The sequence below is a fragment of the Myotis yumanensis genome, unplaced genomic scaffold (genome assembly GCF_028538775.1).
Source record: "Myotis yumanensis isolate MYYU_CA2020_CCGP unplaced genomic scaffold, mMyoYum1.0.hap1 SCAF_10, whole genome shotgun sequence".
NCBI lineage: Eukaryota > Metazoa > Chordata > Mammalia > Chiroptera > Vespertilionidae > Myotis > Myotis yumanensis.
This window is the reverse complement of record NW_027223761.1, coordinates 30011440-30030510: the sequence shown is the minus strand read 5'-3', so window position 1 is coordinate 30030510 and position 19071 is coordinate 30011440. Positions and strand designations below refer to the sequence as shown.

General features: G+C 41.1%; 2 protein-coding genes across 8 annotated transcripts in view; one reads left to right on the top strand and one right to left on the bottom strand.

Moving 5' to 3' along the window:
- Positions 1-14214, bottom strand: part of HPS5 (HPS5 biogenesis of lysosomal organelles complex 2 subunit 2) — a 36057-nt gene extending 21843 nt beyond the window's left edge. The window contains exons 1-8 of one of the 5 annotated variants that reach the window (XM_070428195.1): positions 13513-14130; positions 12699-12780; positions 9761-9919; positions 8553-8716; positions 6793-6903; positions 6551-6615; positions 5909-6101; positions 4678-4811 (exon numbers count right to left, since the gene is read on the bottom strand). In XM_070428195.1, the coding sequence (XP_070284296.1) occupies positions 4678-4811; positions 5909-6101; positions 6551-6615; positions 6793-6903; positions 8553-8660 (611 nt within the window). In that variant the 5' untranslated portion in view covers positions 8661-8716; positions 9761-9919; positions 12699-12780; positions 13513-14130. The other 4 variants (XM_070428191.1, XM_070428192.1, XM_070428190.1 and 1 more) reach the window with 4 other exon arrangements.
- Positions 14215-14306: 92 nt separating this feature from the next.
- The window catches only part of GTF2H1 (general transcription factor IIH subunit 1), a 31965-nt gene continuing 27200 nt past the window's right edge, over positions 14307-19071 (top strand). For 2 of the 3 annotated variants that reach the window (XM_070428196.1, XM_070428198.1), the window contains exon 1: positions 14307-14770. The gene's annotated coding sequence lies outside the window, so the exon portion shown is untranslated. Of the gene's footprint in view, positions 14771-16713; positions 16797-19071 lie in introns of those variants that run through there. The other variant, XM_070428197.1, reaches the window with a different exon arrangement.

Below are 19071 nucleotides of genomic sequence, written 5' to 3'. Positions count from 1 at the left end.
CTTTTCATACATCTGTAATTCCTACTGATTGCTTCCCAAATCACCTTGTTCTTTGGCCATTCCATGAAAAAGCTAATCTACCTCTCCAGCACTGTTTCCAAGCCACTCCCCTGCCACAAACACCCAATAATCTCCTTACTCTTTCCTCAAAATGCTAAATCCTTCTGGAACTCTGTTCCCTTATGATTACATGAGTTAGATACATATGAGTTTAACACACTGTCTGGAACATGGAAGGTGATGATGATGAAGATGTCTTTTTCTAAAAACTCCTTTTCTTACTCTTCATGACTTAGTGCCATCATTCTTCTTCTGAGATTTCCCTGACTCCCATAAGCTGAATTACATGCTTCCCATGCTATGTTTTCATAGCACTTACAACATTATATATGGTAATTGTGTCTATTTGAACAGATTATGACTTTCTCAAAGACAAAGGCCATTTCTTGTTCCTCTTTGGTTGAATCCCCCGTATATAGCACAGCATCTGACCCATAGAAAGCACTCAATATAATGTAGTGCTTTGTATACTCAAACCACCCCCCCTTTTTTGTTAGCTGTAAAGTTGTTGGCTTTGTCATTGGATTAATACAATCAAACCCTTTTATTAGAGAACGATCTAATATGCTCTTTAGTGTGAATTTACTAGTGACTTAGATAATTCAATAAATAACTCTGTCCTTATTTCCTTCATGAATAAAATACATTAGCCTTACTCTGAGAATGTGAATGTGAAAGTCCTTAGACATGTGCAATATTTTATTACTTATGTTCCTTATTTGGGAAATAAAATATATTTCTTGCTTATTTTATATCGTCTGTGAAGCTTAATACAATGCTAAGGATCCAGAGAAGTAGAATAAGTGTTTGCCAAGTGAAGAAATACAGTCAACTCATTTGTTTGCTCATTAATCTTGTTTTCTACAATTTCAAACTATATATGACAGGCACTTCATATACATTACTTTAGTTAATCCTGAAAACTATCTCTACATTCTGGAAGTGGAAACTGTTATTTTGCAAAGCTTAAAAAGTGGCAGAATCATGCCCTAGCCCTGTGGTCTGCAAACCACGGCTCACGAACCACATGCGGCTCTTTGGCCCCTTGAGTGTGGGTCTTCCACAAAATACCACATGCGGGCGCGCACGTACAGTGGGGTTGAAACTTCGTGGCCCAAGCACAGAAGTCGGTATTTTGTGGAAGAGCCACACTCCAGGGGCCAAAGAGCCGCATGTGGCTAGTGAGCCACGGTTTGCCGAGCCGCAGTTTGCCGCCACTGTCCTAGCCGGTTTGGCTCAATGGCTAGAGCATCCACCTGCAGACTGAAGGATCCTGGGTTCGATTCCGGTTAAGGGCACATGCCTGGGTTGTGGGCTTGATCCCCAATAGGGGGTGTGCAGGAGGCAGCTGATCAATGATTCTCTCTCATCATTGATGTTTCTATCTCTCCCTCTCCCTTCCTCTCTGAAATCAATAAAAATATATTTTAAGAATATATAAAAAATAAATAAAAAGTGGCAGAACCAGCCCTGGCCAGTGTGGCTCAGTTGGTTGGAGCATCGTCCTGTGTACCAGAAGGTCAAGAGTTCAATTCCCAGCCAGGCACATACCCAGTTTTTGGGTTCAATCCCCAGTCAGGGTGCATACGATTGATAAATTAGCCTCGCCTGTGTGGCTCAGTATTGAGCGTCAACCTATGAACCAGGAAGTCCGGGTTCAATTCTCAGTCAGGGCACATGCCCAGGTTTCGGGCTAGATCTCCAGTAGGGAGCCTGCAGAAGGGAGCTGATCAATGATTTCCATCTCTCCCTCTCTGAAATCAATCAAGATATATATATATATATATATATATATATATATATATATATATATATAAAATATGCAAACTGACCAGACGGTGGAACAACCAGTTGGCTGATACACACTGACCACCAGAGGGCAGACGCTCAACGCAGTAGCTGCCCCCAGCCCACAGGTCCCGATCACCGGATGGGGAACTGGGAACCAGGGGTGGGTGGCAGCAGACATGGGCGGTGCCATGGCCCCGATCGCCCCCCACACAGAAGGCGAAAGGTGGCGGCAGGGGGCAGGGCCAGCGAGCGGGCAGGAACTGTCAACCTCTTGGTCCCTCCTCCGGCAGGCACCAATCGCCCAATGGGGAACCGGGAACCGGGGTGGGTGGCGGCAGATGCAGGTGGCGCTGGGGCCCACCCCCCCCATTCACCCCACCCCGGCAGACATGGTGGCGTGGCGGGGGTGGGGCTGGGGCTGGCTGCCGGCAGCTGGGGAAGATCAGCCCTGATCACAGGGCAGACCTAGGACCCTACCCTGGCATGAATTTCATGTGCTAGGCCTCTAGTATATTTAAAAAGAAAAAAATTATGGTACTATCCATGTCCCCAAAACTGAATTCTAACTTACTAAAATTGGGCATTTCTAAAATATGTTATTTTAGCAGTAAGTTCTATGTTATTCTCATAACCAACTCTAGCCACACCCCTGTGAAATGGCAAAATAATGATTAGCAACTCTAGGTTTATTGCAGAGGGAAAAATAAACCTCCACTTATTTAGCTCTTAATTTTAAAGTGTTTCATATATATAATTTCATCAGATCCTCCAAACAATCCTAATAAAGTGTTTTCAGTCAGTGTTCTGACTATTAGAATTTCAGCCAAAATTTTTTTTAATTCATTTCAGAGAGGGAGAGGGGGAAAAGAGATATAAACATCAGTGATGAGAGAGAATCAACTATCGGCTGCCCCACTGCACACCCCCTACTGGGGATTGAGTCCTCAACCCGGGCATGCCCTTGACAGGAATCAAACCCAGGACCCTTCAGTGTGCAGGCCGATGCTCTATCCACTGAGCCAAACTGGCTAGGGCTCAGCCAAATTTCTGAATTGGGCCATCTGATAAACTTGAAAGCTTACAGATGAAAAATAATTAAAAACTTCGTGAAACTAACAAGCATTTTATAAAATCTCAAGGGTGGAGTTAATGGCCAAAGGTCCAATGTCAAAGGATGTATTAGAGGTAACTGAGGTAACAGGAAGGGCACAGTATCAGGACAGAAAGGTTCTAGCCTCTTCCCAGCTAAGCCTCAGCTTTCTGATCTACAAAAATTAAAGGGTAACACAAGATGATCTCCAGTTCTGTAAGTCTAACTTCACCACTGAACTATAGTCTGAAATAAGTCCAAAGCAAGTGCATCATCCTTCCTACTGATTGCATGTAAACTGACCACTTGTATCTCAAAGCCTTGCCTCTCTGCTATCCAGCTAGGTTCTCTGATACCAGACACCTGCCACCTGCTATAACTGGCCTCCTTCCCATGTGCCTTTCTTATCCCAAGCAAAAAAAGCAAAGTACATCTCTCTTCATCCTTTCCTCTACCATCCCTGACAGCACACATTTCTTCAAACCTCTTGCAATAAATATCCTCCTGCATTCTCAAAGAGCAGTCTCCTGAGATACATGAACCCCTGGAAATACAGACTTTCCAAGCCTGGATAGTTCTAAAGGAATCAATTTCCAAACTCTGATTTTCTATATGTAAACTTTCTTAAAATGACCTGAGAACCCACCTACTCAGTGTGGTATTTAAAGCTGTCGTTCTCGCCGAAACCGGTTTGGCTCAGTGGATGGAGCGTCAGCCTGCAGACTGAAGGGTCCCAGGTTCGATTCCGGTCAAGGGCATGTACCTGGGTTGTGGGCATGTCCCCAGTGGGAGATGTGCAGGAGGCAGCTGATCGATGTTTCTAACTCTCTATCTCTCTCCCTTCCTCTCTGTAAAAAATCAATAAAATATATTTAAAAAAAAAAAAAAAAAAAGCTGTCGTTCTCAGTGTGGTGCCAATTAAACAACTTTTTTCCTACAACTCCTCTACTTAATCCAGATTGGCAAATTCTAGAATATGCTGATGTCTTACTCACTTTTCCCCAAAGGGCTATTCCTTCCTGCTAGAATATCCCCCCTGTACCTTTTCCTCCAGACTTCATTTTCCAAAAATCCTCATCAAAATTACTGGAGCTGGCTAGTAGATTCACTATACAATTCTCTCTTGTGTATGCTCAAAACTCACAAAAATATTTTTAAATGGGAAGGTCCTAAGGAATTTTTTCAGGGGGAGAGGGTTAGGGGGAAGGGGAGCCAGTGAAAATTTCCCTGCAGTGAGAATGGCTGAGGAACTTCTGCACAGTGATATATATTCATTTCCTATTCTGTCCTGGTATTGCACAGATACCTCTAATATATTCCTTTGCCATTCATTGGACTTTTGGCTCTACCCTTGAGATTTTGGTAGAGTATTTGTCAGCTTCACAATTTCTTAATTATTCTTCATCTAATTTTACACTTTAGTAAAATTCCATTAAATATGCAACAAATTCAATTAAGGAAACTTCCCTGATTCCCCATATTAAAACAAGCCTTATTTGGCCTTTCTTCATGGCACTTAGACCATGCTTCACATAGAGTTAATAGTTCTCTTGGTCACCCACTTCACTGAATCAGTATCCTCTATCTCTTCTCTACTCTCTAACATCAGCTTGCACACAGCCGGTTCCTTATGAATATCTGTATAATTAAATTGAGGGAACTGGGTTAGACTATTTCTAAGTCCCTTCCAGTTCTTCAATTCTGTATATCCTATGACACATGGTTGGTCAATATACCTTTCAGTGTCACACAAGAAGGATCTAGTGAGTGAAGATATAAGTAGTCTTCCATCCAAATAATCTAACTGGACAACACAGGAGTCAACTGTTGTTATTGTCTGAACAGGAAACATCACAAAGGTAACAGCTGCCTAAAAGGAACATAACAAAGAAATACAGTTTATTTATCATTATATATACACATAACCTCCTTCTCTACCTTTTAAATGCAAATACCTTGAATAGCAAAATAAAAACTTTAAAGGGATCAAAATTTAATTTGCCTGTTGGAATATCAAAGTTATGTGAAATAATTTGGCATACAACTGCAGAAGAGAAGTCTTAAGGCTCTCTTAGTGATGATCCAAACTAAGAGGCTGGAATGAAAAGATGAAGCAAGTTTTCAAATATGTAAGGAAATTTTTCATTTGTAGACAGCATTTCTCCCTTTGGAAGAAAGACAAATTAGGGCTGTACTATGTGTCAGGTTCCAATTATATTTTGGATCAAGACTATAAAGAATCAAGTGATAACTTGATGGGTCATTACGAGCAAACCAGAAGAATATTATGATATGGTAACTAAAATAATTTAGCCAATGGTAGTTAGATCTCTTTTCTGCCAGGATCATACATGGAAATAAGGCAATGAAAAGACAAGTTACCCACTTCCTATATAATAAATAACCTTTGGAGAGAGACAGTGCGAAGCTGGCTTAATGACAGACTGAAGCATTCTGGTCGGGTAACCTGAGACTCAACTCTTCCATCCCAACAATAACTATGACACGAAGTCTGGGATCCTCCATAGCTGAGCATAATCCAGGAGGTGCCTTTAAGATTCCATTCTCACCATCCTCAGAGAAAATATACCTAGACCCATGAACTTCTTCTACCCTTACAAAGGAGCCTGGGCAATTGATGCCATTTTATTCACACAACTAATAAACTGGCATCTTTCTTAATAGCTGAGTATTAAATAATGCTTTATTTAAGTCAGCCATACAGATAAATTATGAAGTACTATAACAGACTTAAGTTAGCTCACAGAAGCCATTCTGCAACAGTATCAAGCTAAACCAGGCTCCCATATGTACCACATACTAACAAGTCTCTCAAAATTAATATTCTGGGTTCTAGATCAGTCCCCCCAAAAATTCGGTAGATAAAATTGTGTCCTTTATTTGAAATTCTGTGACATAACACCTTTTATCTCACCCACATTTGCAAATAACTGGACTGATTCTTACCCTTGCTTGTTTAGAAGTGTTGAGTTTGATGGCTGAAACTTTCCCCATATGATCACCTACAAAAACTCTAAGAATCGCTGTATCCCAACAGAGAGCTGTAACTTTTCGGCCCTTGTGTTCTGAAGACACATAAATTCGTTCTGGTTTCCCACGACGCTCTTGATTTAATTCCCAAACAACTACAAAGCCTTGACTGCAAAAATTGAGACAAAGAAGCAAATTTTCAGCAATGGTGAAAAAGGTACAATTTAATTGCATCACAGTATCAACTATACTAAATATATATGTAAACTTGTTCTTTAGAAAAGAGGAAATAGAAAGTCAATGTATTTATTTCCTTGCATTAGTCCACCAATCGAACATAACAGAACTCAGATGTTCTAAATTATCTGTTACCTTTCCCTTTTAAGACCACTGAAATGTTGTTGCCTCATTTTAGCAGTTTCCACAAACACTAGGGCAACTGACTGTCCATCCTGGTTTGTTGGGGAATGAGAGGTTTCCCAGGACACAGGACTTTCAGTGCTAAAAACTGGGACAGTCCTAGGCAAATCAGGATGGTTGGTCACCCTACACACAGCTACATTTGTTCATTTAAAATGCATCTGGATAAAGTCAGATAGTTTTAAAACAGTTTCTCACCTGGTAGCTACAGCAACATAATCATCATCATGTGAACAACAGGCAACCTGAGAAATTGCTCCTTCCTAGAGCACAAAAAGGAAAAATTTTAGGCAGTTGCACAAAAATGGTGTTTTTTTTTTAACTTTTAAATCTCAAGTTTTATATTTTTCTTTTATTCCAAATGAGTATTTATAATGGAGAAATTGGCATTTATGAAAGATACTCCAAATGGTATATGACAGAGCTATCCTTAATCTTACCCTATGTGAAAGAAAGAGCCTGTGCTTCCAGCCTTCTTTTTGAATGAGGTTGAGACCTCCTCCTGAACTGCCCAAAGCCAACCATTTCCGAGATACAGCTATGCTCGTGCACTAAAAACATGTAAACAGACAAGAGTAAGATCACCACAGTCATTTAATCAAATAAACTATGCACTGGAAATACATACTGAGGATCTGTGTACCAGGTTCCTCTCCCAGCCACCCCTGCCCAGCTGGATACCACAAAATGGCACTCATGCTCTCACTGTAGTGTACTGAAAAATACACAAGAAAGAACATTTTGGCTTTAAATTGTTAATTTTTGAATCTCAAAATGGCTGAATAGGCTCAATTATATAAATGAGTAATTCATCTTTTGTATAATTTAGCTTGGTTATTCCAACACTGAGCACAATGATGGAAGATCAATTACGTCTCCAGGGGATACTCCACCACTTTAATCTTTTGTTCACTTCAATAATTTCACATTTGTATAATCAACACAAACATCCCAAGCTTGTAGAGCAAGTGAGACTGCAGAGGAAACAGATAAAGATCACTACGTACTATTTTCCCCTACACCCTCACTGATGATTCCTCTCCTTATCCACCAGAGAAAGCAGTGGCAAGGCTGTATCCCTGGTAAAATTGTTGCTTGGCTGACACACAGACATCCCCAACCCTCTTCAACCTTGCTGCTTTCCACCATAGAAGCTAGAAAACCTAAACACTCACTTGCCCAGTTTCTCTTGCAGTTATGGGGAGTCATGTGGCTCAAATTCAGCTAATAAAACTAAAACGATGGGGCTTCTTGGAAAGCCCCACCTTCCCAGATAAAAGTCAGAGTCCAAAAACTAAGAAAGCCTTAACCTTTGGCCCCTTTTTCTTGCTTGAGATCCTAATGGACACATCAAGATTAGAGCCAGGATACTTAGCTTGCAACTGTGACTAAAAACCAACATATGGATGATGGTAGAACAGAAAACGGAGAGCCTATGTCCTCATGGAAATCACTGGGCCACAACACTAAACCCAGAAATACTAACCTCCAACAAGGTTAATAACACCATTAATGCTTAAGCCACTATTGGTAAGATATTCTGTAACTTGCAGCTAAAAACATGTCTGATATCAACCCTTATAATTGTTGCTCATATTACTTTGCCCATTACTTCTTATTCTCCCTTTGCTCAGAGGCTAAAATGGTACTTTGGGTGAGAGCAAAAGTGTAAAAGTAAAATTATTTTAAAATTGGTTATGAGACTTGTTCTTCATCATGTTATTCCTGAGTTTATCAAAAGAACTCAGGATTTGAGGGAAGCACATAGAGGTAATGACTTTTGCTACAGAGCTATTAACTTTTGCTCTGTTCCCTAAAATGGAGTGTACATCAAATTCCTTGTTTTGGAATGAGTTTAGTTTAACAGCAGAGGTTCATGTTGCTCAAAACTCACTTATACTATTTTACTTTCAATCAAATACATTACTTCCTGAGAGAAGACAGAAAGATTACTGAGGGGGGCGGGGGGATCAGCAATCAATATCATGGTTTCCAAGGACAGGAAAGAATTCAAATGATAGCTCAAAAAATAAAACAAGAAAGCTATGAACATGCTACATAGACAGTAACGCTTAATACTAGTATAGGTAATACTCAAGTTTCCATAAAACATAAAGAACTAAAGGGCAGGAGGCACATGTAACAGAGAGCACACAAACATATGAATATGAATGTGAATCATTCATATCAAGAAATTCACCTTTAAACGACTTGAGTCCAGCCTTAGGGCTGAAAGTAATGGATCCAGAGACTCAAACTCTGCAAGAACATGGGTGTAGGACTCTGGTATGACTGGCACAAAAGTCATTTAGCTGGAAAGTTGAAACTACTTTGAGTAATAGGCACAGGATTCCTGAATTAAACCTGAAAAAACATAATTTCAGAAGCTCAGCACTGGTTTGACATGCATTTAATGAGTATGTAAAGAACACAGGAAATAAAGGGACAAGAATCCCTACTCTGGAGGTGTTCAGCCTTTAGGCGGAAAGAAAATACGCATAGGTAACATGCAAACATCAGCTTGTACTGCATCATTTCCTGATTCTAAACCTCCCAGAGTAAGTCCAGATTCTCAAGGCCCTCCATAATCCTACCCCACTCATCTAACAGTGTGAGAAGGTAGAATGGACACTGCAGGATTTTTTTAAAATATGTTTTTATTAATTTTAGAGAAGGAAGGCAGAGGGAGAGAAGGATAGAAACATCAATCAGCTCCTCCTGCGTATCCCCTACTGCAACCCTGGCATGTGCCCTGACCTCGAATCAAACCCTGACCTCCTGGTTCATAGGTGGACACTCAACCACTGAGACACACCATCTGGGCAACACTGCAGGATTTAAGAGGAAAATTGGTCAAGCTCCTCTACGGTAAAATAGCAACCCTAGTTGCATTTAAGTTGTAAATCATCTTCTGTCTTTAAGTGTCTCTCATTAAGGCAATTTTCCTTATTAAAGGGCAATTTTCAAAAAAGGCCTCTAACTATAAATCCTTATCAGTAAATTCAATGGTTATCAGTCAACAATTTAATAGTGCTTAAAGGAATAGACCTCTGGATCTCTTTCTCCTGCCTATCAGGAGCTCATTAAGTATCTGCTGAATGAATAAATGAACGCACCTACTAAGTAAGTGAGAAGTCAAGTGCAGGTAATTACAGCTTGAAGAGAAATAAGGATGTTAGTAAGAGACCTGATAGGGAGGTAGCAAATGCCAAATACCCAATGAGGACTTTGTAAACTAAAACAAGAGTTCCTAACTGTTCAACAACTCTCAAGTATACATTTTTGTCAAATTGCATCAATTTCCAAAGAAAGGAAATAAATAAAAGTTAAGAAAAGTCTACCCCTTAATTTTAAATTTTCCCAATCCTTTGTTACCTGCCAAATTAAGAATATAAAGCAAATACATACCCTGGCCGGGTAGCTCAGTTGCTTAGAGCGTCGTCCTGATATGCCAAGGTTGTGGGTTCAATCCCTAGTCAGGGCATATACACAAATCAGTCAATGAATGCATAAATACGTGGAACAACAAATCAATGTTTCTCGCTAGATTGCTCTCCTTTCCTCTCTCTAAAATCAATGAATAAAAAATAATAATTTTAGAGAAACAATTGCTTATACTTGTTTTTTTAATTATTTACACTTTGTGTTTTTTCAGACACATAAATTCACTCATTCATTTACTCAACAAATATGTACCTGGCACAAACTACGTGCCAGGCATTGTTCTAGGTCCCAGGGACAACAAAAGAGAAAACAAAGTCTTAACGCTCATGGAGCATACCTTCTAGTGACAAAGCACATACAAGCTTAAGATATTTTTATTGCATACACATAATATAGTCTTATGTTCTAGCAATAAATATCTAGCATATGCTAGTAACACTGTTCGTAATACATCTTGACCTCTGCAGGGAGAAAATATTCAAAAAAAGAAAAATCTTTAGGCATCCTATACGGGAATACTTCAAGATATTTTGGGTTTGGTTCCAGACCACCACAATAAAGTGAGTACAGTAATAAAATGAGTCATAATCTTTTTACTGGTGGAAGGGCTTGTCTTCGATTTGTAAAAAACGCAACATCTGTGGAGCACAATAAAGCAAAGTGCAATAAAATGAGGTATGTCCATACTTAAAATATTTCAGAATTCCTGACCGAAGAAAAATCTTTTATTTCCCCACTCATTCATTTTATTGAGTACTTAGTAAAATATGAGGCATAGCAGTGGGAACAAGGCAAATAAAATACCAGAAATCAATCACTTTAAATTCAAATGGGGGGGGCGGGGAGAAAAATCTCTCTCTCACACATACGCACATCTCTCACAAGGACAACATAAGCAAAGTGCTATGTTGGAACTTCAAAAACAGAGATAATCATGAGTTCAAAGGAACCATGGAAAACTTGCTGAGGGGAAGTAGCCCTCGTAGCTGAGTAGGCTTTTATCAGACGAAAATGGGTGGGGGTAGCAGGTTGGGAGCAATAAGAAAAGATATCCTCCTATATAATAAAAGCCAGCCACCATAAGCAGAATGACCGAACGACCAGAGACCAGAACCACCAGGGCCCCTTGCTGGGCTGACCCCGCCCCCAAGCAAGCAGTTAGGAGCCATCAGGCAGGCAGGCAGAGTGGTTAGGGGTGATCAGGTAGGCAGGCCAGCAGTTAGGGGCAATCAGGTAGGCAGACGGCCCCTCACAGGGCTGGGCCTGCTCCCCAACAAAGAAAGAGGGAGGCCCAGGCCAACCAAGCCATCACACCCCAGCCTGTCGCCTGCAGAGGGAGGCCACTGGTGGCAGGGGAGGGGAGGCAGCGCTGCACAGATGGCAAGCAGTGGCAGTGGTGGGGGTGGGGCCAGCTGCCTGCAGCCGGGGGAAGAAAAGCCTCAATAGGCCCTGATCTCAGGCCAGGCCTAGGGACCCTACCCGAGGGGTCCCAGATTGTGAGAGGGCGCAGGCTGGGCTGAGGGACCCCCCTGAGTGCATGAATTTTCGTGCAGTGGGCCTTTAGTATAGAATATGTTTGGAGAATATAAGTTTAATCTTTGTTTGAAACACAGGATCCAAGCAATAGAATAATGAAAGATAAAGCTGGAATAGCAATTCAAGAACAAGATACAAAACACTTTGAATCTCAAACCAAGGAACCTGAACAAATTTTAATTTGGAAGGCAACAAAGGTATTGAAAAATTTGTTGGATGATCACATAATTTCTGTGAAGTCCTGTGGGTAGATATGTGAGAAGGATGGATGGTGAGGAAGTAAAGATAAGGCCTTTTCAATTACTAAAGAAATCTGGTGGAAAGAAAACAAACTCTTGGCTTTCTGACCAGGCAAAACTCAAAACAGTTTAGGTACTAGCTAAAACAAAAGAGTCTCTAAAATGAAAGGATCTGAAGATACAAGAAAAAGATAAAACCACAGTACAAGATCCTGAAGAAAGGGCTGACATCAAGGCCACAGTATCGATCTCTTCTACTTGTGATCTTCAAACTGCGGCTGATAGGCCATTTGGCCTTGATCTCAGTGAAGAGAGAATGTCCTGGAAGTTATGATTTAATGGAGTAAAAAACCATTTTGTTCTTAAGACTTAGTGGAGATAAGGATGGAAAAGAAACAACATAAGCAATATCAGTTCTCAAGAGCAGTTGTTGGGTGACAGTGTTAAGCCAAATCCAAATTTATACTTTTCTCTCTCCCTGAAATGACTCCTTTTCCCTCCACACCTACTTATTCAAATACACCCAGCCTTTCAGGCTTACTATAAGTCCCACTTCCCAAAATTCTCAAGGTGGAAAAAGATTCAAAGTGCATACACCCACCTAACTCAGAAATTAGTTGTAACCTGGACCTCTAAACATTTTCAGCACTGGAAAAGGAATGCTTCCTCTCTTGAAGCTGCCCATTCCACTTCTCCAGCTCTCAGTATTATAAGGTCTTTTTCTAAATATTGGGTTGAAACTTGATCACTTACAGCATTTACTAAATATTCCTAACTGTGGATTCTATAGTTTATGGCAGTGGTTCTCAACCTTCCTAATGCCATGACCCTTTAATACAGTTCCTCATGTTGTGGTGACCCCCAATTTCATTGTTACAAATTGAACATAATTAAAGCATAGTGATTAATCACAAAAACAATATGTATTTATATATGTGTTTTCCGATGGTCTCAGGCGACCCCTGTCAAAGGGTCGGTTGACCCCCAAAGGGGTCGCGACCCACAGGTTGAGAACCGCTGGTTTATGGGAATAAGTTTATTCCTTCCATAACAACCCTTCAGTATTTGAAAAGTGTTATCAGGTCTTCTAAATATTTAACATTCCCAGCTTTCCAGTCATTTCTTACATGACAATGTTCCAGTTCTTCTCTGTTCTGGTCAACCTTCTACACAGGCACTTTAGTTTACCCGAAAATGTGTTGCCTAGAACTGAACATAATACTCCTTAAGTAGTTAGATAACAGAATAGAGTAGAAACACTAACCTACTTGATATGGACACTAAGTTTCTATCTTACTACCTAAAATAGCATCAGATGTGTTTTTAAAATTGCCATACCACACTTCGATTCAACAGAGCAAGTGGTCAACTACAACTCAAAGAAATTTTCACATAAAATGGTCAGTACCTACCTACACAGAGTAGAATTGAGCTCAAATTGAAAGCTGCTATTAATCAAATGTGACAATGGCTATAAAAAGTACCTAGAAATTGAAAAGCTCTGTACAAACAAGAACAGTAGAATGCTGATCATTGTTAAAGTTGGATGGTGTGTACATGAGGGTCATTAAATTATCCTATTTTTATCTATGTGTAAAATTTTCTGTAAGTTTTTTTTTTTTTTTTAAAGCTCCATATAAACCTTCAACAGCTACCCTTCTTACAGAAACTATGATCTTAGCCCTATTTCTCCGGCTTCATCTTCCATCCTATCCTCTCTCCTCTTTTCCAACTACATGAAGCTATCTTTTGTTCCTCTTTCACCCCGTCAACATTCAGTGCCTCCCTAATTTTAATATTGGCTGTTTCTTGAATCTCCCTCCGTCTAACAAAATCCTATCTTCCTGGAAACCTAAGTTTAAATAGTTCTTCTGTTAAGTCTGTCGCACCTCCAGCCTAGCAAAAAAACTAAGCCAACAGAAGGGAGTCATAAATGCTTACCAAAGTTAATGAAACAAATTCTTGAGGGGTTTGCTGGCCCAAGGTCACAGAGGTTTTAAAGGTGGAGCTGAGACTGGAATCCACTTCTCCTGAGTCCAAAACCTAATCACCTTTCCATGTTGCTACAATCGAGTAGTAGGATCGAGAAAAAGTTCTCTCATCACCCTAGTACTGTACTCACTTTGCTAATGAACCAGCGTTTGCTGCTCACACCAAATCCAAATCACAGCACCCCCTTTTTCGCATGGAAGTGGAGGCAAAAGAGAAGAAAGGAAGCAAACGTTAAAGTTATTGTGTGAAGGGAAAGGAGGAGATTTGGGTCTTCCCACCCAAGAAGTAACAATCAGAGAACTCTTCGCCGCGGACAGCAATAGCGACTCACTCATTGGCGCACTCAATGTGCCTCGTACCCGCGGGGGAGACAGGCCCTGCCGACAAGAAAACCTCCCCGCCTAGCGGAACTACTAACTTTAACAGCTAAACTCTAATGCCGTCTTCATCTCTTAAGGGAAGGAGCCTCGGTAACCAATTTCCAAATCCAAGTCCCAGCCCTGCACCACTATCTCCAGGACAGTAGCCCCCAATTTGCAGCGGTTCACACCGTCCCTCCAGGCTGGGCGCCGGACACTCACCGAACACTTAGAGGCACAAGGCAGCTGGGCTCTCCCGTCGCCCCGCCCCTCACTCCTCCCCGCCCAGGCTTACGTCATCCCTGAGCGTCGAGGACTAGGGGGACAGCGCAGTTAACGGTACTTCCTCGTCACGTGACGGGCTACGCCCCTGCTTCCGCGTGGTCCCTCCCCCTCAGTCCGCCATCGCAATTACGCTCTCTGCGGCCTGCAGGTAGTGGGCCGCTGCCGGCCGAAGAGAAAGCGCCGACCGGGACCGGAGGAACTCTAGGCCAAAGGGGTGAGCCAGCCGGGATCCCGGGACCCTTCCCCGCTGGAAGCCGGCGAGAGAAAATGAAACCAGGCGGGTTCCGGCGGGGGAGGGAGGGAACCAGCGGAAGGTGTCATGGCGGCCGTGCTCTGGGGTCACGTGCCCCGCCGGCCCGCCTTGGCACTTCCGGTCACGTGCCCTCAGAGTTCTCGCAGCCAGCGATGGAGGCGAGACCCCCCAGTAACAGAGGCGGTGGCGGAGGCTGCGGCGGCTACTGGGTTTCAGACTCTTCCCGGCAGCGTCGCTAAGAAGCGCAGCGCAACTCGACCGGACCCATCCCACTTTCTTACTCCCTGCCCAGGGCCGCAGCTCCCACCTGGTAAGTTTAGACCAAAGAATGGGAATGGGTGGGTGGGTGAGTAGCTGACAGGCCTGGGATTCCGCTGGACGGCGCGGATTCTGCCCCTTTTTCCTGTGTCCCTGTCGCCGTCCCCGCAACTCCCACGCTGCATTCCGGGCAGCCCGCTATTATCCTGAAGCGGGGAAGAAGCGACCCTTAATATACTTGCCTGCAGGAAGCCTACCCCTCTACTGAGAGTAGGGACCAGAAGGTTCCCCCAAAGCCGGGGTGGGACGGCTCATGGGAATGAAGGACGTGGAGGCCTCTCCCTCGCAAGGGAGCCCTTCCCGTTAGGAAATGTGCTGTTAAGTCTTTCGGTTTCTGTAAGAGAAAAAGCTTTCGCCTCGGTGCCTGCACGCTGTGCTTCGCCTGTCAGTCCTACCGCTTTGAAAGCCTTAACTCGTGTGCCAGCCCACACACCCCTCCCAGGTTTGGACTGGGCCCGACTTGATCGTCTTAAAAATAGATCACCAACACATGGGGATATGTAATTATTGCCTAAAGAACGTTTATGCAATTGACTCTCAAACATCCGTTTTAGGGCCTGTGAAATGGGGAGGGAGAGAGAGATTTTTAAAAATTAACCTTTTCCCCATTAGAAGATCCAATTTTGAAACATACAAAAGCATAGTGCTTTGACTCCAAAAAGAAGTGGAACAATCCCTCTCCATGAAATCTTACCAGGAATCCTCATGTGTAAAGCAAAGTCACAACTAGAACAGATGAAATGGAAATGTCACCGCAGGAGGGAAGATAACCTCTAGCATCGGGCCCACGGCTTTCAGAAGGACTGGGCTCTGGGGAGAACGTGTGCCTTTTAGCAGACCTGAATCCCGCATTTGGCAAGGAGGGAGGGAGAATTTGGGGCCAGTACACCTGGTTAGCATTGCAGCAGATCGATGGGTGATACCGAGTCTCTCCTAGGTGGTATTAAATACATGTGGTAGTGCAGATGTAAAGACAGCTTTTTAAAAATACTAGGGAGGTGGGTGCAGGGAGACAGGAGTCGGTTAAAAGCAGTGAACCAAATGATGGGCTCCAGTCAGTTGTGACTGCTTCCTGTGTGCACTGCCCTGGAGGCATGTCTTCACCTACTGGTCTGTCCACCTTTCAGCCCCGTTTTCCTGTGCTGCTGGTTTTTTCCCTACCATTGGAACGTTGCCAAGCGTACCTTCTGCTTTCCTAGCATTCTGACCACTTTTATCTCGGGGTTACTGCTGCGAGAGGCGTCTTGTGTACCCTTCCTCCTTCCTCTTTCCTACCACCGCTGTGGCGGTGTCAGCCATCCAATAGACCCTCATTTCCCCGCTGTGATTGCCAGCCGATTGTTCTCTCCATTTTGGTATTGTCCTCTTGCAGTATTTATGAGTTAATATGAGCATGTCTTTCCCTCTATCTTGCATTCCTCTGTAGCATTTTCCTCCTCCTTCCTCTCCTTGTACTGTTGTAAGATAAAGTGCTCAGTCTTAAAATTGCTACATTAGTTATTCCCTCTTAATATCTGCTTTGTGTGTGTAACTACCCTTAAAACAATACATTTAGGTTACTCTTTACATACTTTCAAGGTCTTATTCCCTGTAATACTGAGTTGTTTAAAAAAGTTCTGATTGCCTAATGGCAAACAGTATTCCAAATCTCCATTTTGTATGCTGGCAGGTACAGCAGCTCTTTTAGAGGGTGATAAGGAGTTTATATTTCACTTGTTACTTTTACTTTTTCTTTTCTTTTCTTTTTTTTTTTGCCCCATTTACCTCTGCCATTGGAAAAGGGGATGTAGGTAATGGAAATATAGAGATGCAGTAATTTAAAGATTTCTGCTGAATATTTTCAATTTCTTCCTATCCCTGTTTTCTTATAAGCCAGTTATTGGAATCTATGAAGAATGATCCTCTGATTTGTGAGAAGAAAGTAATAGTGCTTCCTGGAATTAGCCGCAGATGTATGTGCAAAGGTTTCTTGTGTTTTACCAAGATTGTATCCTTCTATTAACAAAGATCTTAAGAAGGTATCATAGATATTTATTAAACTCTACCTATAGGCCAAAATAGGCTGCTGGGTGCTTGTATTGCACTGAACACAATACAGTAGTCTCTGCCCTTCTTTATGAAGCTTGCAGTGTGTCAAGGGAAGATCGACATTAAAATAATTACTTTAAAAATTAATAATAGTTGTGACAAGTGCTATAAAGAGAAGAATAGAAGACCTTGCCTAATAATTTTGAAGCTTACAGTAGGGAAAAAATGAGTAAAAGTTACTTAATGGGAAGGAAGGAGAATGTACAAATGCTCAGAGCAAGGCATGTACATTTAGCTTCAGGCAAGTAAATATTTCACTGAAAATGAATTAATGACTTTACCAAAGGATCTTGCTATTTAAAGAAGTCTCATGGCAGATTATTTCATAAAGTAAATAATCTTGTAAGTAAAGTCAGATCTTCAGCAAACCAATTTGTTTAAATGTAACTACAATATTTCTCATAAATGAAATATTCTGTGACTCTTATAGAACTCTACTGGGAAGTTTTTGCTACTCAAGGAACTATCTTCAAGAAAAGTCTAGAAATCAAGTTACTAATACCCCTACTGGTTCTATTAAACTTCCTAAAATTGGTCCTAGTACAATTAAAATTACTACAGATAACCAGGGAAATTTGACAAGCAAACTTTATTTTTAAAGTTCCCCCTTAGTGGATTTTCATATAAATGGGTTTTTTTAATATATATATTTATATTTCTTATTATTTCAGAGAGGAAGGAAGAGGGAGAGAGAGATAGAAACATCAATGATGAGAGAGAATCATTGATTGGCTGCCTCCTGCATGCTTCCCACTGGGGATCGAGCCCACAACCTGGGCATGTACCCTTGACCGGAATCGAACCTGGGACCCTTTAGTCCGTAGGTTGACGCTCTACCCACTGAGACAAACTAGCTAAGGCTTCATATAAATGTTTTTACATGCTATATACAGGGTGGGGCAACAGTTTGTTTACAGTTGTGCGTATAAAAAAGTTTATTATATTAATTATTGTATTAATTAATTTACATACGAACAACTGCAAAACTACTTTTGTCCCATGCTGTACATAAGAGGCTATGTTTTTCCCAATTGATTTAAAATAGCTAATAAAGTCAATTCTATTCATCTAATTTTTCCTCCACTTCAGTTTCTCTCTTAACTCATCTTTTCTTCCTTACCTTCCATCTCAGAAAAGTTTTTTTACCCCAAAGCTAATACTTATGTGCCTGTAGCCCAGTTAACTGGGGACCATCAACTGTCCTTGCTCACTGCTTTTCCTCCATATATGAACATACTTAAAATTATCTTATAGTTATCTGCTTATCCTTCCTTCCCATCTTTCTCAGATTTTAATTCATATTTCCTAAAATTCTATTAGTATAATTTTACATAATACAGACAGGCTTATTAAATGTTGATACTTACGTGTTTATTAAAATGAATATTAGAAAATGAATATTAAGAGTATTTAATGGTTCCATAGATGTTATAAATTTTCCTTTATGGATTAAATTTTTAAAGCTAAATAAAATAATTGATACACATATATTACAGAAATTGAAAATAGTTTTAATTCTTACCCATACTAAGACACCTAACACTTTTCCATGTTTCCTTAACAAACATATGGTTTGATAGGGATACACTCTTGCAAAGACATTTTTTTCTGCAAAGACATTTTTAAAAACTACTTTTCTCATTACGAAATAATGTATTTATTGTAGAAATTCAGAAAACAAAAGGTATTTTCAGATCATCTGTAATCCTGTCACTGTAGGTAACCACTATTAAATTGGGTATATATCCATTCCTCTAATTCTAAATGTTCACAAAATAGCGTAGTAGAACTCCAAGGTCAGTCTGACCCAGATTGAAACCCAGTTCTCCTACTCCTTGATGTATTGGGAAAATACCTTGATTTCTCAGACCCAGTTTCCTTTATCCACAGAATGGAACTAATAATAGCACCTGTCTCAGGATTGTTACCGGGGAACTGAATGAGATAACACCTATAAAGAATTTAGTCCAATACCTGGACATAGTAAGAATTCAGTAAAGCTTCTTGTTTGCTTGGGGCAAATTATGACACCTAGATGTGTTCGCTTCTCTAAAATTAGAAACTTCCCCTCCAGAGCTGGAAGAAGTAAATGTTTTAAAATTATATTTTAAATTGTTTCTTTGGGAATGAAAACTATTCATTACTTCAGAAATGGCATGTATGTGGCATTTTTCATCACTATCAATCATGGGATCTTTCCTCAGA